The sequence below is a fragment of the Mustelus asterias genome, chromosome 2 (assembly GCF_964213995.1).
Source record: "Mustelus asterias chromosome 2, sMusAst1.hap1.1, whole genome shotgun sequence".
NCBI classification, from domain to species: domain Eukaryota; kingdom Metazoa; phylum Chordata; class Chondrichthyes; order Carcharhiniformes; family Triakidae; genus Mustelus; species Mustelus asterias.
Window position 1 is genome coordinate 123,833,309 of NC_135802.1, and position 22,891 is coordinate 123,856,199.

Here is a 22,891-nt window from a genome sequence, read left to right on the forward strand (position 1 = left end):
AATCTAAGGAGGTTGGCATCGTGGTCCTGCTGGTCATGGCCGCAGACAGTGACGTTATCCAGGTACGGGAAGGTAGCCCGCAGCCCGTTTTGGTCCACCATTTGGTCCATTGCATGCTGGAAGACCGAGACCCCATTCGTGACGCCAAAGGGAACCCTTAAAAAGTGATAAAGACGACCATCCGCCTCAAAGGCTGTGTATTTTCGGTCCTCTGGGCGAATGGGGAGCTGGTGGTAAGCTGACTTCAAGTCAATGGTGGAGAACACCCGGTACTGCGCAATCTGGTTGACCATGTTAGATATGCGCGGGAGAGGATACGGATCCAGCTGCGTGTATCTATTAATGGTCTAACTATAGTCTATGACCATCTGGGGTTTGTTTCCAGTTTTAACCACCACTACTTGCGCTCTCCATGGACTAGGGCTAGGTTGGATGATCCCTTCCCTGAGGAGCCGCTGAACTTCAGATCGAATAAAGATCCGATCCTCAGCGCTGTAACGCCTGCTCTTGGTTGCGATGGGCTTGCAGCCTGGCACTAGATTCTCGAATAAGGATGGTGGGGTGATTCTGAGTGTCGAGAGGCTACACGTGGAGCGTGCTGGGCAATTTGGAGGCTGCTGTGCTCCCACTGAAAGTGGAGGGAGTGGCCCATCGTACTGCAGGGTTACACTCCTCAGGTGGACCATAAAGTCTCGTCCCAGGAGCATCGGAGCGCAAAGGTGCGGTAACACAAGGAGCCTGAAGTTCTCGTAAACTGTGCCCAGCACCGTCAGGTTGACCACGCAGCTCCCTAGCACAGTAACAGACCGGGACCTCGACGCCATCGAAATTGTCTGTCTGACAGTCCATACTCGGAGACCGCACCGTTTCACGATGTCAGGGTGAATGAAGCTCTCCGTGCTCCCGCTGTCAAACAAACAATGAATTTGGCGTCCGTTTACCTCTATGTCCATCATGGACTTGTCGAGTCTGTGAGGCTTGGCCTGGTCCAGGATGATTGATGCCACCGTTGGGTCTTGGGTGCCGCTGCAGGCAGCTGAGATGGTTGATGACGATGACCCCTGCTGGTCGTCCGCGGTCGGTGCCGACCAAAATGGCTGCGCCCATGGATCGCACGTGGTCAGTGGCGCTAAAAGTGGCGGCCCCTGCAGGTCGCACATGTCTTGCGTCTCCGTCATCAGGAATGACGGCGCGCTGGAATCGCACGTGGTGGAAGACCTCGAAGACGCTGGAGACAAGGAGACAGGCTCAGGAGAATCACACGCCGCACTACTATGTTTGGAGGGTGGTTTGGTCCTGCAGACTTTGGCATAATGCCCTTTCTTTCCGCACGCGGAGCACAATACCGTTCTGGCTGGACATCGTTGCCGAGGGTGTTTCGCCAATCCACAGAAGTAACACCGCGGGCCTCCTGGAGCTGCCGCCGTCGTCAGGTCCGAGGTTGGGAACACAATCGCGCAGTTTTTCGGAGCCGCTGAATGAAGCAGAGTCGGTGGCTGTACTTGCCACGATGTTCCCACGTGGTTGGTGGGGTACGTTTCTAGGCTTCTGGAGGCCGTCTCCATAGCGTCAGCCAATTCTACTGTCTTAGCGAGGTCTAGATTACCTTGCTCTAGCAGCCGGAGGCGAATGTACGACGAGCCGATTTCCGCCACGAACGCATCGCAGATCAAGTCGCTCGTATACTGGGCCGCCGACACTGACTTGCAGTTGCAGGCTCTGGCTAGCTGCTGGAGTTCACCCAGGTACTGTTCTGTCGTTTCGCCGGGCTGCCGCCGTCGAGTGGCTAGAAGGTGTCGAGCATGGATCTCGTTTGGCGGTTTGTTGTACCGCTTCTTAAGTTCGATGGCCCCTTTGTAGTCTTGGGCATCGCGGATTGCTAAGCATACGGTGTCGCTTACCCTCGCGTGGAGGACCCGCAGTCTATCGTCGTCGTTCTGAATGGCTGTTGAGGCATCGATGTAGTCTTGAAAACACTTTAACCCATGGTCGAAAGTGTTCGACGCTCCTGCCGCACGTGGATCTAGTGTAAGCCGATCGGGTTTCAACATTTGCTCCATGGTGTTCAAAATGTTGTCAGTAATAAAATTGATGCGCGATTAATCACTCGGGAGGCTAGATTGTACCCGGGAAATAAAGGCTTTTATTACTGACAAGAATGGAGCACACTATATACAATACAATCCCAGACTAAAGGGTCTCCAGGCAGTGCAGTGACCTTTATACTTCCCCTGGTAGGCGGAGCCAACTGGAGTGTACCACAGAACAATATCAACAGGTAGAACAGCCCAACCCTAACACCAACAGTAATTACAGTAACATATCTACAAACCCCATAGTGCTGACCATCCATGGCTCAGCACTCATAGTGGTAACCAACCATGGTTCACCACACGTATATAATATGAAACAGGCCAAACTGCACTCAGAACCCCTCCATTAAAGATTAAAAGGGACAGATCCAGACAAGCAGGCAAAAGGCATGCTTTTAAAATGCAAACAAGGTCTAACACACAAAAGGAGGCCAGACAGGGTGGCACCAAAGGAAACTAAATTAAAGGTACACCCTCATCTAATCAAATCAGCACCACTGACCTAATCAAGTGATATCAGGAAGCCTCCATAGAAACACCTAAGGAGAGGATTAACATAACTAAGGAAGCCTTCTTGGCCTCAAAAGACTTCCTGAGATCAGCCAAACACCCATTGTTCAAGAAACCCCAGAGATTCTAGACCATTGATAAACCCATCGGACAGAAATGAATACCATACTTAAACATCAATACTGTACTTAAAACATCCAAACAGAATGGTCAGAGTCAAATACTGTAAACAAAACATTAACATTTGAATCATACAACGTGTCAAAGTTCGAGTATAACCATAGCCCATTGCGACAGGCTTTCAGAGTGCTTTCGGGACAGTGCTGTTTGTATGTCCTGATTGCACCTCCGTCGACGTTAATAAAGCTGTACCGCTGTTGAACCTGACTCTGAGTCCGAAGTGGTCGTGTTCGCCCACTCGCGCTTACACTCTCCTTGACTCCCCAATCACCACCCCTGCAGAGCTTCCCCTTCCCTCTCTGATCACCACCCCTGCAGTGTTGCCCCCTTTCCCAATCACCACCCTTGCAGAGTTCTCCTTCCCACCCTCATCACAACCCTGCAAAATTCACTTCTGCACCTGCAGAATTCCCCCCTTCCTGCCCTGATTACTGCCCATGCAGAATTCCCCCCTATCCTGCCAATCACCACCCTTGCAGAGTTCTCCCATTCTCTCCCTGATCACCACCGCTGCAAAATTCCCCCTTCCCTCCCTGATTCCCACCCCTACAGAGCTCCCAATACCCACCAACACTTTGGCTCCACCCCATTTAGGCTCCACCCCACTGAGGACCCACCCCTTGGCACTGTCACAGCTATGGTGCCCAGTGGGCAATGCCAGACTGGTATGGCCCATAGGCACTGCCCATCCAGTGGCTTCAATGGCCTCTGTTCCCCCCTGCATGGCCATCACATCTGGTTCCCGTTGATGGGGACCACGAGTGATTCTCATCGGCGAGAGGGGGGAAATGGCCGTGCCTAGCACATTAATGGTCATTAATATTTAAATGAGCCTCCCGCCCTTTTTGTGCACAAGGTCAATCACGCCGGCAAAACACAGCCTTGAAGATGGCTTCCGGCATGAGACTGGTTTGCAGTGATGCAAAAGCCATGTGCGCTATCTCACCGATCGACCAACGCAGAGGGTCAAAAAGATTGTGCCCAATGTCTTTATAGGAAATGGTGACCAGCTTTGTGAAGTTGGGAATCAGGGAAGACTGGGATGAACCAAAGGAGGTAAAGGCATCAAAGGTTGTTCATTTGATTAGGGTTCATTGTTGTTATTGAGTTTGATTTGATGTTTTTGTTTAAAAGCTCTGATGTATATATTCATTTAACTTGTTGAGTAAAACGTGCGGTTTGTACTCTTTTGTACTATCTGCTGATGGTCAGCATATGCAGTATACATGCAATCAGTACTTTACATAGAAACATCTAGATAGATGCAAGAGGAGGCCATTTTGGCCCTTCAAACCTGCTCCGCAATTCATCACGATCATGGCTAATCGTCCAATTCAATAGCCTAATCCTGCTTTCTCCTCATAACCTGTGATCCCATTCGTCCCAAGTGCCGCATCTTCAATACATTCAATGTTTTGGCATCAACTACTTCCTGTGGTAATGAATACCACAGGCTCACTACTCTTTGGATGAAGAAATGTCTCCTCTTCTCTGTCCTAAATGGTCTATCCCGAATCCTCATACTGTGACCCCTGGTTCTGGACTCCCCCACCATTGGGAACATCCTCCCTGCATCAACCCTGTCTAGTCCTATTAGAATTTTATAAGTCTCTATGAGATCCCCCCCTCATTTGTCTGAACTCCAGCAAAAACAATCCTAACCTAGTCAATCTCTTCTCATACATCAGTCCCGCCATCCCTGGAATCAGCCTGGTAAACCTTTGCTGCACTCCCTCGAGGGCAAGAACGTCCTTCCTCAGAAAAAGAGGCCACTGTAATTCAGCAAGGAGTGACAAGCAGAGTTACACTGTCAGGCTGGGGACATTTGTTTGGGTGGAAAGTCTGATGGTGACTGAAGGACAGATGGTGGTGGGTGATTAAAGCGAGATACCTGAAGGCAGTGGAAAAAAAAATGGTGTTTAAGTGAGTCAAGAGGCAACGGAATCACAGGTACAAGGAGAAGTGATAGAACCATAGAAAATTACAGCTCAGAAACAGGCCTTTTGGCCCTTCTTGTCTGTGCCGAACCATTTTATGCCTAGTCCCACTGACCTGCACTTGGACCATATCCCTCCACACCCCTCTCATCCATGAACCCGTCCAATTTTTTCTTAAATGTTAAAAGTGACCCCGCATTTACCACTTTATCCGGCAGCTCCACTTTAAGGTAAGATATGAGAGAGTTAACAGTTATTGAAACAGTTATTTAAATTTCTATTTTTAACATTGATGTGAAAACTAGGGCTGGGATTCTCCCAAAAAAAACTATGTGTGGGAAAGCAGGAGCATTTCCCGTTGGTTTTTTTGTAGCGTAATTACCAGACCAAATCTCCGACACTGAGCAATGCGGAGTATCTCTGTGTGATTTAGTCTGAAAAGTGGTGGAAATCAGCTCACTGAGCAGGCCACTGCGCATGCGCCGATCTCCCAGAGATCGGTACACACATTATCCTCGCAAATGATATCACTGGCCTCCCAACCCCCCCCATGGACATCGCTGACCTCACGCAGCCCCCCACCCTTCCCCCAACATTGCTGGCCTCCCAACTGCCACCACCCTCCCTGACCTGGACATCGCAGTCCCAACGCCCCTCTAGTCCGGACATTGCTGGCCTCATCCCTGGACTCTTAACCACCGCCCCCCCCCTCGCCCGGCCCCAGACATCACTGGACTCCCAACCCCATCCTCCACCGATCCAGACATCGCTGGCCTCTCACCAACACCTCTCCCCCCCCTCCCCCCCTCCCACCCCGCCACCCCCCCCCCCCCCCCCCCCCGACTTAGATATTGCTGGCCTCATCGCTGGTCTCTCATTGCACCCCCCCCACCCTTCCGACCCAGACAGCAAAGGACTCCCACCCCTCCCTCCCTCCCCCGTGGCCCGGACATCGCTGGCCTCTCACCCCCTCTCCAACCTGGATATTGCTGGTCCTAACGCCCCCCCCCTTCCCTCCCCAACTCGGACATCACTGGCCTCATCACTGGACTTCCAGCCCACCCACACTTCTAACCCAGACATCGCTAGCCTCACAAATCCCACCCCCTCCCCTCCCGCCAACCCAGACATCACTGACTTCATCTCTGGTCTCCCAACCACCCTCTGACACAGACGGGCATTGTTGGCCTCCCAACCTCCACCCCCCCTGACCTGAACATCGTTGGACTCAAACGCAGCAAACCTCCTCCACCCCATCCCCCCCCCCCCCCCCCCCCAACCTTCCCCCACCTCCCTCACACTGCGCTGTGCTGCCAGGCCCCTGTTCACCCACAGTGCACTGGCCTAACTGCTGTCTTCCACCCACAGTGCGCTGTGCTGCCATGCACACCCCCTCACCACAAGCATTCCCCCTTGCTGAATGAGGCCCTTGAGCATTGCATGCTCCCTCCTTCTCCAGACACTGTAACTTGTTGAGTTAAACCCATTAGCACCTTTGCAGATGGCTCCCCGTCTATGGAAACCAGGCAGCCTGTACATTATCCACCATAAATTTAAAGTTTTAACATTTATTTATTAGTGTCACAAGTAGGTTTACATTAACAATGCAATGAAGCTACTGTGAAAATCCTCTAGTTGCCACACTCCGCCGCCTGTTCAGGTACACTGCGGGAGAATTTGGCATGGCCAATCCACCTAACCAGCACGTCGTTTGGACTATGGGAGGAAACCGGAGCACCCGGGGGAAACCTACGCAGACACGGGGAGAACATGCAGACTCCGCACAGACAGCGACCCAAGCCGGGAATTGAACCCGGGTGCTGTGAGGCAGCACTGCTAACCACTGTGCCGCCTGACGGGCCCATGAATGGCCCAAACTGACTGGAGCTGGACTCCCTTAACAAGGCAGAGCTGTACATAAGTTGTAAGTGTGGACACATAGGTAGTCACACCACAAAGATGGCACAAAGGAGAAGTGCCCCTAGGTTTTCCAATGGTGAGCAGGCCCGGCTGCTGGACACTTTGGAGGAGAGGCACAAGCTGCTGTACCTGATGGAGGGACGTTGCCCGAGAGGTCATGCAACCAATGCTGTCTGGGAGGCTTTGACTGCAGCTGCAAGTGCCCATGCACTGGCACATCGAACTCACAACCAGTGCCGCAAAAAAAATGAATGACCTTCTTTGGGCAGCAAAATTGAGCTTGCATCATATTCTGAAACCAACCACACATGCTGAGCTTACAACGTGAAACCATCCCCAGGCACCCCAGGAGCCTCCACCAACCAACCCCCCCCACCCCCACCCCCCCCCCCACCACCCCCCGCCCCCAGCACATGCCTTAAAAAAACTGTGGTACCCCCTAATCAGTATCCCACAGTGGCGAGGCATTGCCCCGATATAGCGCACTCGAGCACCCCCATCCTTGACACACATTGCACTCCCCTGAGCTGCATCTGCTCACAGATTTCGAGCAGCGTGCCCTGGAGCTGGCAGGGGAAACAGAGCAGAGAATGGTGACCAACAGCCAGGTCAGTGTTCGGCATGCAAGCGAGCATCAACTGAACCCTATTCCTAAAGTGCCCTTCCGTACATCATGCTTTCAATTCCCCGTATGTCCCCACAGGAGAAAACCGCACTTAACCACAGAACAAAGAACAATACAGCACAGGAACAGGCCCTTCGGCCCTCCAAGCCCGTGCCGCTCCCTGGTCCAAACTAGACCATTCTTTTGTATCCCTCCATTCCCACTCCGTTCATGTGGCTATCTAGATAAGTCTTAAACGTTCCCAGTGTGTCCGCCTCCGCCACCTTGCCTGGCAGCGCATTCCAGGCCCCCACCACCCTCTGTGTAAAATATGTCCTTCTGATATCTGTGTTAAACCTCCCTCCCTTCACCTTGAACCTATGACCCCTCGTGAACGTCACCACCGACCTGGGGAAAAGCTTCCCACCGTTCACCCGATCTATGCCTTTCATAATTTTATACACCTCTATTAAGTCTCCCCTCATCCTCCGTCTTTCCAGGGAGAACAACCCCAGTTTACCCAATCTCTCCTCATAACTAAGCCCCTCCATACCAGGCAACATCCTGGTAAACCTCCTCTGTAGTCTCTCCAAAGCCTCCACGTCCTTCTGGTAGTGCGGCGACCAGAACTGGACGTAGTATTCCAAATGCGGCCGAACCAACGTTCTATACAACTGCAACATCAGACCCCAACTTTTATACTCTATGCCCCGTCCTATAAAGGCAAGCATGGCCTATGCCTTCTTCACCACCTGTGACGTCACCTTCAAGGATCTGTGGACTTGCACACCCAGGTCCCTCTGCGTATCTACACCTTTTATGGTACAGAGAGAGGGAGAGAGAAGACTGGTGGTGTCCCTGAGCTGCACCTGCTCACAGATTTCGAGCAGCGTGCCCTGGAGCTGTCGCCACCCTCCTGCTGAGACTGGCCAGGGCATCTCAGATACACCTCGGAGGGAGGCCCTGAGGAATCCTCCAGGGACAGCACCAGTGAATTGGCACAGGCATCTACGACACAAGCCACCAAGACAGAGACTATCATGGTGGTGGGACATGTTAGTGGTGAGGCTTTTGGGTCAAATACTGGTGAGCACTTCACAGCCGCTGATGCACATCAAGTGGAGGTGAAAACATCCGAGGGGTCGGGTACGCGGAAGTCTGTCAGAGATAAGGATTCATTTGGCCCGGATCGGTCATCCTGAAGCTGGTGGAGATGCATTAGCAGACCCGGGTAATTGTGGATGGGTTGTCAGCAACCATGCTGTGATTTCAAGGCTGTCTTGAGGAGTCAGAGTGCTGTCGCTGGAGGTGGTGCCGGCACAGCATGATACTCAGGCTAATACTGCAAGGGTCGTGTCCGCAGTGGAAAGTCAGGGATTTGTCCTCTTGGGTGACAGGTTGAAGGCCATCCTGGGGACACAGCGGACCACGTCCAAGGGTGTTGCTTGAATTCTGGAGGCAATCTGTTCATGGCCATGGGTGTCGGAGGGATTCTGGAGACACAGCAGGCCCTGGCTGTGGGCCTTGACAACTTAGAGTTTGAGGATATAGAAAAGGAAAGAAATGTATCTATCTCTCTCCCTCTCTGTAACCCCCACCATGCAGATGGATTTCAGATTCTTAGGCATAGAGTTCAAGTGGCAGGATATCTCCCAGTGCACTGGGAGATCTGTGCAATGGCATCCCAAGTCATGTTTAAGTTTAAGTGAAATTTATTTATTAGTGTTACAAATAGGTTTACATTAACACTGCAATGACGTTACTGTGAAAATCCCCTAGTCGCCACACTCTGACGTCTGTTCAGGTACACGGAGGGAGAATTTAGCATGGCCAATGCACCTAACCAGCACGTCTTTCAGACTATGGGAGAAAAACCCGAGCACCCAGAGGAAACCCATATAGACATAGGGAGAATGTGCAAACTCCGCACAGACAGTGACCCAAGCAGGGAATTGAACCTGGGTCCCTGGCACTGTGAGGCAGCAGTGCTAACCACTGTGCCATCTTGCTGCCCTTTTCAGCCAGCTCCACTGGCAAGCAGAGGCTCTGTGAGAATCGCATCAGGGCTTTGTTTTGCACTTAGTGCCAGAAGATTGCAACTCACAGTTCATTGAAAAAACTGCTGCCATTCCCTCTCATTTTCTTGCTCACTCGGCACTTAGAATTTTTTTGTTAAGATTGCGTGCATTATATATTTAAATGGTTGCATGATTGCTTTTAGAATTGGTCACATTATTTGAGACAGATGTATTTGGGGTGTTTTACAGGCTTCTGCTTAGTTTAATTTTAATGTTCTGTGCAGAGTACATCGCTTTCAATAAACTTATTGTGTGTTTGAATCTACTTTTGCATATGACTTTTTTTTAAAAACCCACAACCCCTAACATAGTTGGGACATTATACTTGGTAAAGACAGAAGTATGCCTTTAATATTTCAACTATGCCCTCTGTCTAGGTGTGTAAATTCCCCTTTTGTTCCCCAATAGGCCCCACACCTCCCTTTACCACCCTTTCATTACATTTATCCCCTCTGCAGAGTTTGGATGTTTTATGTTCGCTGCCAATCTCTTTTCATACTCTCTCTTTGCTTCTCTTATATTTTTTTCAATTTCCCTCTGAACCTTCCTGGTTCTCGGTTATATTATCTGTCATAAGCACAGTTTTTCTTCTTGATCTATGTCTTTCATCATCCAGGGAGTTATAGATTTGTTTGCCCTACCTTTCCCTCATCTGATTTGTAAGATTTTGGTCTCTTTTAGTAGAGTGCAATTTGTGTTTTGATTTTCTAGGTAGATAAGACACAGGAAAATTTACCAAAACTACCAAAGAAAAGATTGGTTTGTCATCTATTTATTTGTACTTTGCTTTGCATAAATTTGGTATCGTATTTCATAGAATCACCGAATCATAGAATCTCTACAGTATAGAAGGAGGCCATTTAGCCCATTGAGTCTGCACCAACTCTCTGACAAAGTATCTTACCCAGGCCCTCTCCCCACCCTATCCCTGTAACCCCACACACTTACCATGGTTAATTCCTCCAACCTACATATCTTGGAACACTAAGGGGCAATTTATCGTGACCAATTCACCTAACCTGCTCATCTTTGGAGTGTGGGAGGAAACTGAAGTACTTGGAGGTGTGATAAATATCATGCTGAAGTTAAAATGCTCAGATTAAAAAAGATCATGCCTTCTCTGTAACAGCTTGTAAGAATGTTATTAGTTGCAGACCTTCAAGGAAGCCTGTCTCCTTTAGACTAATCTTCTCTTGCCTCGGCCTCAAAACATTCTGCTTTTTGACCTTCACCAGAGGGTGAATAAGAGCAGACTTTTTCCATAACAAATACCAAAGGCAAGATATGGGGATATGCTATGCAAATGAAGGATTAGCAGAAGTCAATTCTTCATCAAATGAGAAAGGGCGAAAAACCAGGATTTAATTGGCAAATATGTATGTCAATGAAAGATGTGAAAAATCTCTTGTTCCGGATTTGCTATAATTGACTATAACTGCTGAATTGTTTCTCTGTAAGAACTACTCCAGCCATTTTGATGGAGGGAGGGGAGTTCTCCTTGTGCACAAGTAATTAAAGACTTGCATTGAATGCATGGTGTCTATATTAAGAGTCGACTGAGTGTGCCTCAGGTTGCTGGTACCCAAGGATCTCTGACAATCACACTGTCCCAGAATTCAGTTTAGAATAAGGACACATAGAAGCAGCAGAGATTAATACATCAAGTGTTTTAATTCAAGGTGGAATAAAACTATTTCAGCAGACAGGTCATTCAAAAGTCAGTATCAGCTTACGAAACTTTAGCTGACCCAGGATGGAGTCACTAAAAGACAAAAGCAGGGTTTGAAGATCCTTGGGAATTGACAGCCCATAAATTCCTCTAATTCCTGCAATTATAACTGCTAACTAGAGTGCAAAAGAATATCTCCAGATAACAAGCGAAGAATAAAATAAGCAAACTTTCTAACTTTTGATGTTTAAGATAACACCATTTGGAATAGTGGTTATTTGGACATCTTTCTATTTAAGAATCTTGACACATCAAAAACAGAAAGAAGTAGAGATGTGGCTCTAAACTCCCTGTCTGACTATATATCTTAGACACCTGACATTCAAGCAGACTCTAAGAACATTAAATCACATGCTCGGTGATAAACACATTTTGCCATAGAACATTACTCAATGCAAGAGATAAATGAACAAAGGAACCTATAGTACTAAATGAGTAAGAAATATATATATACAAACAGGCAGAATCTACAGACTCATCACTCGCTCTATCTCCAGCTAAGTGTGCAGTCAAAAGAATTCTGTTCTGCAAGCCTGCTTCGTCAACAAAGACCCTCGTAATTCTTGTAAGTATGTTTCTATTAAACATCTTCGAAATGTATTAGAAATTGAGATACTTTAGAATTTCCTATGTTTAGATGTGTAATTTTTCTGGTATCAAAGTTGGGCAAAAGTTTGAGTAACAGTAGCTGCCTTCTCTGTAACAGTAGATGTTTAGATGTATCCTTCTCTTAGAGAAGTTAGTTTGTTAGTGTTTGATAGATGGATTCCTGATCGGTAAGGGAATTAGAGGTTATAGGGATCAGGCGGGTAAGTGGAACTGATCCACTTCAGATCAGCCATGATCTTATTGAATGGCAGGGCAGGCTCGAGGGGCTAGATGGCCTACTCCTGCTCCTATTTCTTATGTTCTTATGTTCTTATTAACAGATAACAAAGGATTGTGAATCAATTTATACTTTTAACTCTGCAATTCTGTGTGTGTCAAGTGAGAGTATTTTATAATAAAATACTATTAGAAATAAACTGCGTAGTCTTAATCTCACAAGTCTTTGATCCTAGACACTCATTTAGGAAGTCTTAAATGACAAGGATTCACAACCGACAGAGGTAGGGGGTTTAGTTATGAGTGACAAATCCGAATATCGCCCATTAGAAAGTAACTGTTTAACTGTTTGAGACACAGAAGAGTAATCTCCTCTTGTGAGAGCTATTCTAAGTCTTAGCAGAAAAATAGATTTCCCTCTTTTGGTGGCTTAGACTGATATAGGCCTGTAAGATAGTTCCTTTGGATCTGGAAAACCTAAACTGCTCACAGAGGAAACCCACACAGACAGGGAGAGAGCGTGCAAACTCCACACAGCCTACATTTACCTGCATAACAATGATAACAGTATTTTAAAAGCAATGAATTTGGCTGGGAAATGTCATTTTAATTGTCTCCCTGACCCATTTTTGCTTGGCTGGAATTGTTAAAATTTGCTTTCAAATCTCTGATACACTGATGCAAACTCATTACTATTAAAGCACTGAACTGGTAGGACTGCGGTTACCCAATACTCCAGGTTGTAATTTTTCTGGTATCAAAGTTGTGCAAAAGTTTGAGTAACAGTAGCTAACCTATCCTTGCAGCAAGGCTTAAAATTACTGAAAACCAGGAGAGGCAAGGTTTATGCATTTACCAAATAAGTGCATTCCACATATAAGTTACAGACTGTTTTTATAACCAACCTTGTTAGCTTTGTGCCAATTTGTTGCCTCATTTCAAGTCTCTCCTCATCTGTCTGCATTGGAATGATGTTCTTCTCCTCCAGCTCACGCTTTGATGGTCTGTTGCTCAATTTTATTGCCAAAGAGTCTTTCCTACATACTTTTAATGCTAACGAACCTGTAAAGATATCAAAGAAAATTAAATGGAATGTGGCAAGTTAACCAAATCTAACACAACTGATTCACAATAAGAATTTATTCATTCATATTATGGTTAGAAAATATATAACATCCACTTAGTAATTTCTTCACCTTTTCCTGTTTCTTGAACTTAAGTAACACAGTTCAAATCATGGATGAATCTTGGATGTTCCTACTTTATATAAAATACTCAATGAAAAAACCCAATGACCACCATTAAGTCAACATTTAATTTTAAGATTACACTTTTGAATATCATTACATATTTGAAAATCACATGTAAAACAATAGGTAAAGCACCTGACTTATTTAAAAGGAAGAATGGGCACGATTTCACCACTTTGCTCTGTCTGGCGATCAGTGTGGCAAGCTGGGAAAATAGTGTCAAAAGCTAAAAATCAGATTCGTGCCCGGCATGTAACAGTTTCCAATCTTTCCGGCCTGAGTGGTGCAATCCGCTTTGTACCCAGAACGGGCACAAAGTTTATTAGCATGTGATTGACTGGATTTCACTATCATTAGCGATTTTGGCACGTGTGCTTCCCACCTTTCAGATGCTTCCCACCTCTCCATCGTTATGTCACGCTGGCGTGAATCAATACTGCTCTTTAAAAGTGTGGCTTGGGTGCAGCAGTAGGGAAAGAGGGTGAGAAGGTGAGTACCACTGAGCACCAACCTCCGGGGTGCAGGGGAGGCGTCTCAGCCTCTGCCATGGTGCAGGATGGGGTGGGGGATTTGCATGGGTGCAGGGGTTTGAGGGGTTGTGTGCTGGGCTGGGGGTCCTCAGGTCGAGGGACGCCGCTGGCCTGGGGCTCATGTTCCACACATTCCCCTGACCGCAAATGACCATTCCCCCTGGCTGTGAATGACCTCCAAGGGGTTGCATATGAGGTTGAGTCCCAACCCTAGTAGTTACCCTGCCATCTGTCTACTGGACAGACTCTGTGGTTTAGTGTAGACATCCCATCCCAGGCCCCACTAACAGTTACAAGCACCAGATCTTGCAGCTGTTGCCCCAGTCAACGGAGGTGTTAACACGACTCCACACGCTGCATGAACTCTGCAGCGCTCCCTATAATGGCCACCCGTCGCATGATAATCATGAGGGTGCTTCTCCACCATCTGTCTGAACTGCAATCCATTACTGGAAGCATCAGATTTCCATGTGGGTGAACTCATAGCTATGCTTCAAACATTCCCAAAGGGGACACCCTCACAGCCACCCGAATGCCGTGGCGAGGATGTGGCAACGGTCGGCAGTGCATTGAGATGGTGCAAGGCACTGGGGATGGTGTCATGTTGCCAGTGTCCAGACTCATGAGGACACGGGTAGCTGGAAGGGAATGAGGGGCCCAGAATGGACAATCTTATGGAATGTCTCTCTTTCTCCTTCCTTCCCTCTGCCACTTTATAAATTGGAAGAGGTTCCACTCCCTGAATGCCAAGATAGTGTGTGACCGCCAGATGAATACCTTGCAGGTGTGTGCATTGCACCCAGACAGCATTCACAGTGGCTAAATCCTGCGCAGCTCAAACATCCCCGGGGCCTTCGAGGACCACCCCAGGCTGCTGGGATGGCTCGTGGGGGTCAAGGGCTACCTGCTGAGGTTATGGCTGATGTGGAGGCCTGAGACTGAGGTGGAGACCCGCTACCAAGAAGCTCACATTGCTACCCAGTCCGTCGCTGAGCAGTGAGCTCCTGAAGATGTGGTCCCGCGTCTGGGACTGCTCTGGTGGTACCCTCCAGTACAACTCCCTGAGGGTCTCCCACGTCATTGTGGTCTGCTGTGCACTCCACAATCTGGCGTAACAAGAGGGACATCCTGGAGGAGGAGGAGGAGGAGGACCACATGGACACCTCTGAGGAGGAGGAGGCCCAGGTGGATGTGGAGGGTGAGGCCGAGGATGAAAGACAGGTGGCAGCAAGAGTCTGGCAGGGCAGGATGGCAAGGTTCTCCCACTAAGAGACATGGATCTAGCAGCTCCAACCCCCACCTGCATCTCCACCTGTCCTTGGGAGCCGTAAACCCCGCCCTCCCCCACCCCTTGTCCATATCCCCATTGACATGCAACCAGGGTAATGGGCCTGGGTTGATCATGTTAGTGAGTTACTGCTCCAGGCAGGAGAGTGATGACGGCTCATTATGTGGCACGCTGTGATGCTGCCCTGGTGCAACAGAAGTGTGACTCCTACCTGTTCTCTGACTGCACACTGGTGCCTGGGCCCTTGGAATACCAGAGCAGTCATGGATCTGGCACCAGTGCTTGGCCCTGGGATTCGCACGACTTGAGCAGTAGATGTGTCAGTTTTCACTCAGTGGGTTGCAGGGCCTCTCTTGCGTCGAACAAGGCTCTAAGCCTCTCTGGATAGGGTCGGGGATTGAGACTCCCTGTGGGAGCTGGATCACAGACAGATGAGTCACAACTGTGGGGTGCAAGAACTTTTAATAGTGTATATTACCCTATCCCTAACTACAGTGGCTGCCTTCACTCGTGCCTTCTGGTGACCCTACAACCTTTTAACCTTACGTGGCTTACCGCTACATTCAGGTGACCTCCACCCAGGACACACGTCAAAGGTGGAGGTGGTCAGCTGTGTTCCTGGTCCTGTGGCTGTGATGCCTTTGAAAGGCATTCCCTTGGTGGCCAGGACCTGGAGGATCCAGGATTCTGGAGGATCAACTTTCAGGTGTCACGCATGTAGCTGTGTCACCGTTTTTACCCTCTTGCCCGTGAGATTCAACGGTATCAGGATGGGGGTATTCGGAAGGGCTGGGGATGGCCTGAATCTCCAGGTTGGAAGGCCATGTCATGGGTTCCAGCCCTTCCACCTCCTTCGGGGTGCTCATGGGCATGGGACACTCCATGGGCCAAAGCGGCAGGTGGAATGAGCTCCAGAAATCTCTGCATCACTCTGTGTTGTCAGTCCTGGAGGCCAAACTGCATCTGCACCATGGTGTGCGAGCCCTCAGCGATGGCCCTCTGAGACTGGCCCAAGCTCTGGGGCCCCTCAGCGGTAGTTCGCTATGACTGGGCCATGCTCTGGAAGTCTGCAGCCATGGCCCGCTGTGTCTTGAGCATGCTCCCGGGGCCCTCTGCAATGGTCCTCCAAAACTTGGCTATGCCTTGGACCCCGTCACCCATGGCTACCATTACTAGGCTTTCCACTGTGATCAACACCCTTGCAGTGTTGGCCTGGCTGCCACACAATGCCGGCACTATCTCCTGCACCGAGAAGGTTGTGGGACCCATCCAAGCGGCCCTGTTGTTGCAGAAATGTCACTGACACGCCCTCCTGCAATCCTTGGTTCTGCCTCTGCATCTCCAGCAGCTTCGGCAGAACTGATTCTAGTAGCTCGGCAATTGGCTGGGGCCAGCTGTCTCCTTGACTCTGTCAGATCTCCGCCTGCCCAAGCCCTCAGATCTTTCTGCCCCCACCCGATGTGCATCTAAGGCTATGTGTGCGCACCAGAAAGTGTCCTAGACGCCTCACTGCTAACATTTTTCACCATGGTGATTGTATGTGCTGGTAGATGGTGATGCTGTGTCGACTGGTCGGTGCTTTCTTCGGATTTGTCAGTGGAGGTTTCCTCGGAGCTTTCCCCCGAGGTGTCAATGGGGGCGCGGAGGTTCACAGTGGGAATGCCAAGTCCTGATGGCCTGGTCTCATCAGGTTCATCTCCTGCAAAAGAAGACACATAGTTCAGTGCAGGGGAGGGACAAGTATCTGAGTAGCTTGCAACTTACTTGAGAAAGGTCAGATGAATGAAGGTTTTGTGGCTCCTCACATCTGTGGCACATGCTAACCTGGTTGTCAGTCACAGCTCTCTCAGCTGCCTCCCGAGAGCTCCGCAGCTTGCCCCTCGAAGGGAGTCAGGGGACACAGCCTGAGAAATCCACTGTTGGTCTTCTCCCACTACCTCCTGTTATCTCCTATCTTTTCCTGTGTAGACAAAAGGGGGGATTGAAAGCCTGATGGCTGGAAGGGCATGGGGAGTCGGGGGTGTTGGACAATCGGGTGGCATATGTTGGGACCATGTCTTGAGAGGCAGGGGTTGTGACAGGGTAGTGCCAGAGCAGTTGGAGGAAGGTTTTAGCGGGTCGGGTGCTGGAAGGCCGCTGGGAGTGGATCAGGGAGTGGATCAATGTGGACAGTCCAGGTGTGATGGACGGGACTGATGCCAGGAAGGGATGGACACTCAGTCTTGCTGTCTAAACGAGGTTGTTGATTTTCTTGCTGCACTGGGCGCCAGTCCTCCCTGTCAGTGTGTGGGCACTGACTGCCATTGCCACCACTTCTCAGGCCGCACTGCTGGCCTGACTCCAGTGTCATCGTCCATCTTGGGGAAAAGAATATTGCCTTCCCAGCTCTCCTTCGGTGAAGCACAGGGCTGCTCTGTGTGGTTCCATCTTCCTGACGTGACTGGCTGTGACCACAATGGGAGTGATTAAATGCAGCTCCCCCTGTTGAACGGCAAACAGCTGCAGCCACTTTGGGCGAGTCACACACTTGGAGCCTCCATGATGGTGTGATCTGCATGGAGGCTCCTTCATTGCACTGCGTGTCAAAGGATTGCGATTCAGAGTGCACCTGAGAGACCGGCACAGTTCACCCCATTTTCCTCACTGAGAAATGTTTTGGGAAAGTTCCGCCCAATGTTTTTATTTCTGAATAAAGAAAATGATTAATAGAACAGAACTTTGCTGAAACGTGATACATTATGTTAAAGCTTTCTGTCTTGGACTCAACAGGACAAACACAAGAAAGCCAAATTTCAAATGAGTGCAACAATTTATACTACAGGAGAAAAGGGTGCTGATTGATTGGTAAGTTTACTCCGATTGGATAGAAGCTGTATAATTAATAAGCAGATGGGACTCTACATGCTATTAATGGGAGGAATGCTATCATGGGTTCAAGTTTCTTTCATTCATTCAAGGGATGTGGGTGCACTGGCTAGGCCAGTTTAATTGCCCACCCCAATTGTCCTCGAGTAGGTGGTGGTGAGCTGCCTTCTTGAACTGCTGCAACCCACATGTTGTAGGTACACCTACTGTGCTGTTAGAGGGAAAGCTCCAGCAATTTGACCCACCAACACTGAAGGAACAGCAATATATTTCCAATTCAGGATGTTGAATGGCTTGGAAGTGAACTTTCAGGTGGTGGTGCTCCCATGTATCTGCTGTCCTTTTTCTTCCAAATGGTAGTGGTTGTGGGTTTGAAAGGTGCTGTCTAAGGAATCTTAGTGGGTTCCTTAGGTTCCTGAGGTTTAATAAAGATAGGAAATATACAGTAAATGGCAGAACTCTTAAGATTATTGATGGGCAGAGGGATCTGGGTGTACAGGTACATAGGTCACTGGAAGTGGCAATGTAGGTGGAGAAGGTAGTCAAGAAGGCATATGGCATGCTTGCCTTCATTGGCCAGGGCACTGAGTTTAAGAATTGGCAAGTCACGTTGCAGTTTTATAGAACCTTAGTGTGGCCGCACTTGGAATATAGTGTTCAATTCTGGTCGCCACACCAGAAGGATGTGGAGGCTTTGGAAAGGGTACAGCAAAGATTTACTGGGATGTTGCCTGACATAGAGGGCATTAGCTTTGAGGGGAGGTTGGAGAAACTTGGTTTGTTCTCACTGGAACGACGGAGGTTGAGGGGCGACCTGATATAAGTCTACAAGATTATGAGGGGCATGGACAGAGTGGGTAGTCAGAAGCTTTTTCCCAGGGTGGAAGAGTCAATTACTTGGGGGCATAGGTTTAAAGTGCGAGCGGCAAGGTTTAAAGGAGATGTATGAAGCAAGTTTTTTTACACAGATGGTGCCTGGAACTCGCTGCTGGGGGAGGTAGTGAAAGCAGATACGATAGTGAGTTTTAAGGGGCGTCTGGACAAATACATGAATAGGATGGGAATAGAGGGATATGGTCCCCGGAACGGTAAGGGTTTTAGTTCAGTCAGGGAGCATGGTTGGTGCAGGCTTGGAGGGCTGAAGGGCCTGTTCCTGTGCTGTAATTTTCTTTGTTCTGTGCTCCTGCAGTGCATTTTGTAAATGATACATACTACTGCTACTGTGCATTGGTAATAGAGGGAGTGGATGTTTGTGGAAGGGATGCCATTCAAGCAGGCTGCTTTGTCCTGCATGGTCTCAACTTTTCTGTTGTTGGACCTGCACTCATCCAGGCAATGGGAGAGTATTCCATCAGACTCCTAACTCATGCCTGGTAGATTGTAGACAGGTTTTGGAGAGTCAGAAGATTCGTTACTTGCCACAGGATTTCTAATCTGTGATGTGCTCTCGTACCCATAGTGTTTATGTAGCTAGTTCAGTTTAGTTTCTGGTCAATGTTAACGCCGAGGATGTTGATAGTGGGGGATTCAGTGATGGTAACGCCAATGAATGTCTTGGGGCAATGGTTAGATTTTCTTGTTGGAGATGGTCATTGCTTAGCACTTGTATGGCGTGAATGTTACTTGGGACACAAACTGAGATCACCTACTTCAGAACAGACTAAACATTGAGTCTAGGATTGCCTAGCATGGCGTGTTCCATTGTATATCTGCTCCTGCCTGGCAATATAAAGTGTTATATGATCGTTTGAAATTTGGCAGTCTTGTGTTTGCCCTGGTGGTGCAAGACAAAAAGCTTTGGCAACATGTCTCTTGTTTCAACAAAATGATCGCTAGTGAGTCAAGCCTCAAAAACACAGATTGAGGCCTGACTACTGGTGATTAATTTGACATCAATTTTGATTTTCTATAGTGTTTGCAAATTAAGGCGTTGACATCTTAATACTACTTGTTCATACTTGTGAAAAAACTATCTTCATCATCATCATCATCGTCGTCGTCGTTATCACCATCATCCTCCTCATCCTCTTCCCCATTCATACTGAAAGTATCCTCATAGTCTGATTCACTAGGCACATTTTCTTTGTCATCATCATACTCAATCACTACGGTTGGCACTTGCCGAATGTCAGGTGTATTGCTTTTTCCTGGTTTTGTTCCACTTTCTCCAGTATGCAGTCCTGAACTACCAGAAACGATTAAAGAGAAAAAAGTAGTGTTATACAAAGGTGAGAATCACCCTAAATTCTATTCAGTGCAATTATCTTAATGTTAAATTAAATGATATTAAACTGAATGTTAAAGTACCGGATTCTCAATGCCACTATTTGTACATGTATATCTGAAGAATAGCATTTAAAAGCAGAGAAGTTATGTTAAACTTATATGGATCACACTTCAGAATACTGTACACAATTCTGGTCTTCATATTGCAAAAGTAACCAGAAGCACTTAAAATGAAAAAAAAAACATGGATGATACAGATCGGAGATGGTATGGGGAGATTTAACAGGTTGGGGATGTTTTCTCCAAAAGAGAAAAGACTGAGAAGTGGTCTGTAGATGCCTTTAAAATTACAAAGGGATTATTAAGGTAGATTTAGAGAAGATGAGGGCTATAAACATGAAACATAAAACAAAGATTTTATAGCAAAACACTTGGAAAACAGAAAACAGATTGGACAGAATCAGCATGGATTTATGAAAGGGAAATCATGCTTGACAAATCTACTGAAATTCTTCGAGGACGTAACTAGTAGAGTTGATGAGGGGGAGCCAGTGGATGTGTTTTATTTGGACTTTCAGAAGACTTTCGACAAAGTACCACATAAGAGATTAAAGCACATGGGATTGGGGGTAGTCTGTGTAAAAAACTTGCCCCTCACATCTCCTTTGAATTTTCCCCCTCTCACCTTAAGTGCATACCCCCTAGTATTAGACATTTCAACTCTGGGAAAAAGATTCTGACTGTCAAGCCTATCTACGCCTCTCATAATTTTACAGACTTCTATTGGGTCTCCCCTCAGTCTCCACCACTTCAGAGAAAATAACCCCAGTTTGTCCAGGCTCTCCTTATAGCTGTGAACTGTGAGGAGGATGCAGAGATCCTTCAGTGTGATTTTGGACAAGCTGAGTGAATGGGCAAATAATTGGCTGATGCAATATAATAGCCACTTTGGTAGCAAAAACAGGAAGGCAGATTACTATTTAAATGGCCAAAAATTAGGAGAGGGGAATGTGCATTGACACCTGGGTGTTCTTGTACACCAGTCCCTGAAGGTAAGCATACAGATTCAGCAGGCAGTAAAAAAGGTAAATGGTATGTTGGCCTTCATAGCGAGAGGATTTGAGTACAGGAATTTTGATTTCTTAATGCAATTAGATAAAGCCTTGGTGAGGCCACACCTGGAATATGTTGTGCAGTTTTTGTCTCCTTATCTGAGGTTTACCAGACTGATTCTTGGTTTGGTGGGACTGACATATGAAGAGAGATTGAGTCGGTTAGGATTGTATTCACTGGAGCTCAGAAGAATGAGGGAGTTCTCATAGAACTGGGTGGTCACGTAAGTTATGAGAGGATACAAGGAGGCTTCAAGAGGACTTGGGCAGGTCAAGTAAATGGGTTAGAACATGGCAGGTGGAATATAATGTGAATAAGGGTGAAGATATTCACTTTGGTAGAAAAAACAGAGGATAGGATTTTTCTTCAATGGTGAAAGTTTGGAAAGTGCCAATGTCCATAGGGTGGGTGTCCTTGTTCATGACTCAATAAAAATTGGCATGTAAGTGTGGCAATTAGGAAGGCAACTGGTGTGTTGACCATCATTAGAAAGTGATTGGAGTACGGGAGTAAAGATGTCTTGCTGCAGTTGTATAAGTCCTTGGTGAGACCTTAACTGGAGTACCTTGCATAGTTTTGGTCCCCAAAACTAAGGAAGGACATACTTACAATAGAGGGAGTGCAACAGAGCTTCACCAGATTAATCAGTGGGGCGACGGGATTGTTTTATGAGGAGAGATTGAGGAGACTGGAACTTCTCTGGGCAGAGGACAAAATAATATATATGTCTACGTCAACCTAGCTGCATGAGGTGGAATTGGTAAATGAGGCTGGAAATTGCATCCCAGGCTCGTTAATGACATGATAAGGATGTCATTAGTATTTAAATCAGTCTCTTGCCCTTTCCAGGTTTTGCCGAAAACGCAGCCTGCAATATCATGAGAGGCGAGAAACATAGAAACGAGAAGAAGGAGCAGAACCCTTAAGAGTATTGATAGGCAAAGGGATCTGGGTGTACAGGTCACTGAAAGTGGCAACGCAGGTGGAGAAGGTAGTCAAGAAGGCATGCGGCATGCTTGCCTTCATTAATGCTGGGGCATTAAGTTTAAAAATTGGCAAGTCATATTGTAACTTTAGAGAACCTTAGTTAGGCTGCACTTGGAATATAGTGTTCAATTCTGGTCGCCACACTAGCAGAAAGATGTGGAGGCTTTGGAGAGGGTACAGAAAAGATTTACCAGGATGTTGCTTGGTATGGAGGGCATTAGCTATGAGGAGAGGTTGGAGAAACTTGGTTTGTTCTCACTGAAATAACGGAGATCGAGGGGAGACCTGATAGAAGTCTACAAGATTATGAGAGGCATGGACAGAGTGGATAGTCAGAAGCTTTTTCCCAGGGTGGAAGAGTCAATTACTAGAGGGCACAGGTTTAAGGTGCAAGGGGCAAGGTTTAAAGAAGATGTACGAGGCGGATATTTTACACAGAGGGTGATGGGTGCCTGGAACTCGCTGCCGGGGTGGGGTGGGGGGGGGGGGGGGGGGGGGCGGCGTGGGGGGCTAGTGGAAGTGGATATGGTATTGGCTTTTAAGTGGCCTCTTGACAAATATATGAGTAGGATAGGAATAGAGGAATGTGGTCCCTGGAAGGGTAGGGGTTTTTAGTTAAGTTGGGCAGCATGATCGGTGCAGGCTTGGAGGGCCGAAGGGCCTGTTCCTGTGATGTAGTTTTCTTTGTTCTTTGAGTAGGCCATTCGGCTCCTTGAGCCTACTCCACCATTCATTTTGATCATAGTTGATCATTTT

The 22,891-nt window shown here is 47.9% G+C and overlaps 1 protein-coding gene across 1 annotated transcript in view; it reads right to left on the bottom strand.

Annotated features, from left to right (window-relative positions):
• phactr1 (phosphatase and actin regulator 1) overlaps positions 1-22,891 on the bottom strand; it is a 550,549-nt gene that overhangs the window by 94,190 nt on the left and 433,468 nt on the right. Inside the window, exons 6-7 of the mRNA XM_078200644.1 lie at positions 19,768-19,994; positions 12,782-12,938 (exon numbers count right to left, since the gene is read on the bottom strand). Coding sequence (XP_078056770.1) covers positions 12,782-12,938; positions 19,768-19,994 — 384 coding nt within the window. The remainder of the gene's footprint in view (positions 1-12,781; positions 12,939-19,767; positions 19,995-22,891) is intronic.